This window comes from Chrysochloris asiatica, unplaced genomic scaffold (genome assembly GCF_000296735.1).
Source record: "Chrysochloris asiatica unplaced genomic scaffold, ChrAsi1.0 scaffold00034, whole genome shotgun sequence".
Taxonomy (NCBI): Eukaryota; Metazoa; Chordata; class Mammalia; order Afrosoricida; family Chrysochloridae; genus Chrysochloris; species Chrysochloris asiatica.
In genome coordinates, this window is record NW_006408552.1 from 694,559 (window position 1) to 700,877 (window position 6,319).

Consider the following 6,319-nt stretch of genomic DNA (forward strand, 5'->3'; position numbering starts at 1 on the left):
TGCAGGATACGCGTTGTGAATCATAAGGTTAGAGGTTCAATCCCACCAGCCTCTCCATGGGAGCAAGATGAGGTTTTCTGCTCCCACAAAGATTTACAGCCTCAGAAACCCCATATAGGGTCGCTATAAGTCACAACTGCCTTGACCACACAGAAGAGCAACAACTGCAATGAGGAGTACCTTTCCTAGGCTTCGTGGCGTGACCCGAGTGAAGGTTTACAGAGCAGCTACCAGCTGTACATTCAACCAGTCATATACTTGGTTATATCTCGATTGCAACCGCTCCATGTGACGTCATTTCGTCCACTTCCTGTTTCTTATTTCCATTCGTCCTCTTTCTCCCACCCTTCTGAATTTTGTCTGTTGTAAAGAACCCCCCATTTTGATCTCAAATGGTTAACCATTCTATGGTGGTGGTGTCCCCCTATCTACTGCTTGGCGGCAGACTGAGCCACGGGGAGTGAGTTCAGTCCCACCCCTGAAAGGTAACCAAAGGCCATAGTTCTGAGGGTTCTCTGTCTAACCAATAAGACTGGTCTTTTTTTTTTTTTTTTATGGTTTTGAGTTTTGTTCCACATTGTTCTCCCGCTCTGTCTAGGATCCTAGGTTCTTCTTCAAAGCTCCTGGTGATTAGTTCCTGCCCTTTTTGTGTCCCCCAGTGCCTACCACAATGCCTTTATTTTGACAAGTAAATATTTGACAAAGGTGAAGGAGCGGTCTGTTCAGGCTAGACTTTACAGAGGGCTGGCATTCTGAGAGGGCTGGGCCTAGTAGTTAAGGTGAGAAAGAGCAAAGGACAGAGTACGGAACCAAGCTGTTTCGAATTATAAACAAAGCAAAACCAAGCCATTAGCAAGGGAGACTTTAGAGAAGAAAACTGGAATATCTATGAAATACGATCAGAAGCCAGTCTTCAGGGCAGATCAAGTTTAAGAGCTGTTATCTGGCAAACAGTAACTAAGCCTTGCTTTTGGTTTTCCATGTTCTTATCTTTCCTTGGGTCCTCTGATAGGACTTTTCTTTAAAAGGCATGTTTTGAGACCCTTTACTTGAAAGTCACAGTGTTTTTGTTGTTAAGTGCTGTCCAGTTGGTTCCAACTCATAGTGATCCTATACAGGGTTTCCAAAGAGCAGCTGGTAGGTTTGAACTGCTGACCTTGTGGTGCTGATCCTACAACACCACGCCAAAAGTCCAGTAGAATTACTGAAAATATCCTCAACTGTATGCTCTAGTGCCCTGTCTTTTGTTATTGTTAAGTGCCGCCAAGTCAATTCTGACTTATAGTGACCCTAGGAAGGGTTTCTGAAGAGCAGCTGGTGAGCTTGAACCTCCGACCTCACAATTCAAACTGACTTTACTGTCCAGTGCATTAACCCACAGCGCCACACCAGGACCCCCATAATCAGTAATTTATTCTCCATAAGGGTAGCCACCTTTTCACTGTTACCAATACAGTGTCATCTGCCCACCCCACCCCGCCCCACCCTCATGCTTACATTATAATGAATGGGGGGAGAGACTTCAGAGAATCTTTTCTGTCTGTGCAACAAACCAAAAAAAATGGTTCTTCTCCATTCCTGGCCTCTAGGATCTGGCATCAGGATTGGAGGAAGACTCATTTAACAACCTGCGATATGCAGATGATACAACCTTGCTTGCTGAAAGTGAAGAGGACTTGAAACATTTACTGATGAAGATCAAAGAGCACAGCCTTCTGTATGGGTTGCATCTCAATGTCAGGAAAACAAAAATCCTCACCACTGGACCAATAAACAACATTTTTATCAATGGAGAAAAGATTGAAGTTGTCAAGGACTTCATTCTTCTTGGATCAACTATCAACACTCGTGGAAGCAGTAGTCAGGAGATCAGACGATGTATTGCATTGGGCAAATCTGCTGCAAAAGAACTTTTTAAAATGTTGAAGAGCAGAGATGTCAGCTTGAGGACTAAGGTGCGCCTGACCTAAGCCATGGTATTTTCAATAACTTCATATGGATGTGAAAGCTGGACAGTGAATAAGGAAGATCATAGAAGAATTGATGCCTTTGAGTTGTGGTGTTGGAGGAGAATACTGAAAGTGCCATGGACTGCCAAAAGAACCAATAGATCTGTTTTGGAAGAAGTGCAGCCAGAGTGCTCCTTGGAGACCAGGATGGCTAAGCTTCATCTCTCATACTCTGGACACATTGTCCAGAGGTAACAGTTGCTGGAAAAGGATGTCATGCTGGGTAAGATGGAGGGTCAGAGAAAAAGAGGAAGATCCCCAACGAGATGGATCAGCCAGGTGGCATCATTGATGGCGTCAAGTGTGGCAGCAGTAGTGAGGTTGGCCCAGGATCGGACATTGTTTTGTTCTGCTGTGCATGGGATCGCTATGAGTTGGTTCCAACTCAAGGGCACCTGACAACAATGACAACAACAGGATCTAGTTTATTTATTTGGGTTTTGCGAGTTTTATTTTAATCCCATGAGGGCAGTAGGTCTAGACCAAAGTAAAACTTCAGATGTAAGGGAACAGGGACCTATGAAGTCCTGCCTGGCTCAACTCCAAATTCCTGTTAGAATACTTAGGAGGCCAGTTGAATGGGGGCCAGAAGCCTTCCTTTGTGATGTATTTTCCACAAGGTTTCTGTGGGCAGAACTGGATTCTCTGGGAGTTAACAGAACTCACAGAGAAGCACAAAAGCATCGCTACAGGAGATATATTCCTGGCATGGACCAATCTCATAGCTTCTGATTAAACTTGATTTCCTCCTGCTTCATTGAAAGGCCAAGAACTGAGTTAGTCTAGAACACGTCTTTTCTCAGAGATCTCATCATTCGCACTATCTGTCGAGTTTCTGTGTACACAAAAGGAGAAGTAGTCAGCCTAGAGACTCCTAGGGGGTTTTGTTTAGTTTTGGTTTTGGTCACGTTCAAAGCAATGGCAAAACAGGAAATGGGGATATGTTACATGTCAGAGTTCTAAGTAGTACCTCTTGGCCTGCTGGCTGAACACGGAACGATTGGGCTCAGAGTCAAGGTCGAGGAAGGTTCTGGATGGGCAGATGCTTGTCTTTCATTCCAGAATGAACAGGATCCCAATCTGTTCTAGTCTCTTCTCTGCCTCTCATTAGAAAGAGCCTCCAAATGATCCTTGAAACAGGAAATAGCTTTAGGACAGGGGTTCTACCTGAGCTTAATTTCTGTGCCTTGGTTTGTCCTTTCTACCACCCCTTTCTCTCCTAAGCAGACCTGCAGTGTCTAACTTCTTGTACGTCTCTCCCACAGGAGAGGCCTGAACCCTCCTCATCGGGTCAAGTCCATCTCCATGACCACTTTCACTGAGCCTGAAGTACTGTTCCTTCAATCCCGTGGAAATGAGGTGAGCTACCACTCACTGGCGGAGTCCTGGTGTGGCACTGCGGGATGAGGCACTGGACCACAAGGTCAGTTTGAACTGCTAGGTCGGCGGTTCAAACCTACCAGCCTTTCGTCGGAAACTCTATGAGGGTTTCTCTATGAGTCAGAACCGATTCGATGGTACTTCCTAACAACCACCACTGGCGGAATGGCTAGAAGGCTGTGTGGTTGCTCTGTCTGCCCTTGGAACTCTACCTCAAGATCATAGAAAAAAACTACAATGTTTGTTTTCTCTGTCTCTTTTTTAAAATTAACTTTTTATTGTGATTTCAGTGTAAGCTTACAGTAGAAGTTGGTTTCCCATCAAACAGTCCAGACAAACATTTTGCTTCATGACATCGATTACAGTCCTCATTCTGCCCTCTTTCTCATTGTGTTTTTCAACCTGTCCTTCCTTCCTGTTCCTTACTCCCTTCGGAGCTGTGTCCCTGGGCAGGAGCTGCCCTTGTGACCTTAGGTGACTGGTTGTTCTAAGGGTACAGTGTTCTCTTGTGGCTGAGTTTCTCTTCTTTTTTAAGTACATAGGAGGAATCCTAGTAGTGTGAGGACTAAAATGCAAGGGCTGCATTTTGAACCTACTAGCCACTTTGAGGGAGAGAGATGCGGCAGTCTGCTTCCCAAAAGATTTATAGCCTTGAAATACCTGAGGGGAGTTCTGCCCTGTTCTATAGGGTCCCTGGGTCAGAGCTGACTCAAAGGCAGTGGATTTGGTATGTTTTTAGTTGAAGGTTTGTTTCTTTCTTTCTTTCTCTCTCTCTCTCTTTTTGTCTCTCTCTCTTTCTTTCTTTACTTCTATTGTGAATTGAGTGAAGATCTACAGAACAGATTGGTTTTCCGTTCAGCCATCCACACACACTTTGTCCCATGGCCTTGACTGCACTTCCCCCAACGTAACAACACTCTTCCCATGTCTTCTGTGTTTCCTGTTTTTAGTCCTACTTTTCAAACCCTTCTGAATGTTGTCTTTGGGTAAATGCTGTCCTTTTGATCTCAAATGGTTGATGATTCTAAGGTATGGTGCCCTCCCTAGTGTGATTGTTCCCCTTGTGGACTTGTCTGTTGTTTGTCTGAAAATTAAGCCATGGGGTGGGTTCAAAATGGCTAAGGTCCAAAGCCTCAAGGGTGCTACCAGTTTCTGACTAGTAAACCTGATCTTTTTTTTTTTTTAATGATTTTGAGTTTTGGTCCACCTTTTTCTCCCACTCTATCTAGGACCTTCTAATGTGAGCCCTTTCAAAGTAGTTGGTGATAATAGCTGGGCACCATCTAATTCACGTCTCAGAATTGTGGAGATTGATGTTCACATGGTGCATTAGTCCATTGTGCTAATTGTTTCCATACACCTACAAGGACCAGTTAGTATAATTATTATTCACATGTACACACCAACCACTAAAGCCAATGATGAAGAAATGGAATTCTACCAACTACTTCCGTCTGAAATTGATCAAGCATGCAATCAAGATGCATTGATAACTACTGGCGATTGGAATGTGAAAGCTGGAAACAAAGAGGAAAGATTAGTACTTGGAAAATACCTGGCGATAGAAATGGTGCTGAAGAGTGTATGATTAATTTTCCAAGACCAACAATTTTTTCACTGTGAATACCTTTTTCAACAACATAAATGGTGACTATACACGTGTACCTACCAGATGGAATACACAGGAGTCAAATAGATGACTTTGTGGAAAGAGACACTGTAGAAGCTCAGTATTATCATCCAATACAAAGCCATAAGCAAACTAGGGAACTGACTATCAATTGCTTGTATGCAAGTTAAAGTTGAAGCTGAAGAAAATTAAAGTAAGTCCACAAGAGCCAAAGTATGACCTTTGAGTATATCTTACCTGAATCTAGAGACCATCTCAAGAAAAGATTTGTGACCTCCGGTTTGGGGCCAGGTAAGCAGAGACAGATACTGAAAGCTCCTCTGCTAAAGCCCAAAAAATGTAGAGAAAGAGCAGTCTGCAGAACAGCTGTGGAGCTTTGGATTTTGTTTAAGGTTCCGGGTGCCAGTTTCCCATGCCCACTGTGGAGATATTTGCCTGTGAAACCAAATATGGTGATTTCTGAATTGATTCAGCTGCCGTGGCCAGCATCCAGAGGTCCTGATGGAGGGCAGGGCCACAGCCAAGCCTCTGGAGGCCTCTGGAGGGCGGGGCCACAGCCAAGCAGAGGCAGTGACCCAGTGCTAGAAGCTGTGGAGCTGCACATCTGGAGAGAGAGGTGTTACCGATTTTTCATATTTCACTTTTCGTTTTTCATGTATCTTTCCTCTTCAATCAGATTGCGCCCTCACTGCCCAGTCCAGATGCCTTCAGGTGGACAGGAGCACACCCCCAAAAGGGTCCAGCATTGCACCCACAGTTTTCCAATGGTACAGAGAGGAAACCCACAGGCTGCTGCTTACGATGTTTGACTCTGGGACCCAGCTCCAAAGTTGACCTGGGCAGGACCCTTTATCCCTGCCTACACAGAAAAGGCCAGTGGACAGTGTCAATCACAATTTTACTTTTGTTTTTTATTGGTGGTTTCTGTCTCTACTTTTATATTGTTTCTGTTTTTGGTCCTTTTGGCCTCACTCTTTTCCCAGGGATTGGAGCTTTCTCCCCCTACCTTACCCAAGAAGAGATAGGAACTGTGCCCATATAGCCAAGCTACAAGCATACCCTGTAATACTCTACCATCTGGACAAGAGCCAAAACCAGCTGCTAGACAATACATGTGACAAGGGAAGCCTATCTCCAGATCATATCCCCCAGGAGACACTCAGTAAGCTTAACAACAAAGCAACATACATCCATATAAGCTTTAAAAACCCACATGACTGCTGAAAATGTCCAAGAAAACACAATTAAAGATCTCAACACATGTCCAAAAACAGAAAAAAGTAACTGAGACAAATGAGCT

At 44.2% G+C, this 6,319-nt stretch overlaps 1 protein-coding gene across 1 annotated transcript in view; it reads left to right on the plus strand.

Moving 5' to 3' along the window:
- The window catches only part of AGFG2 (ArfGAP with FG repeats 2), a 53,505-nt gene that overhangs the window by 18,463 nt on the left and 28,723 nt on the right, over positions 1–6,319 (plus strand). The window contains exon 2 of the mRNA XM_006859633.1: positions 3,275–3,368. Within this exon, the coding sequence (XP_006859695.1) occupies positions 3,275–3,368 (94 nt within the window). The remainder of the gene's footprint in view (positions 1–3,274; positions 3,369–6,319) is intronic.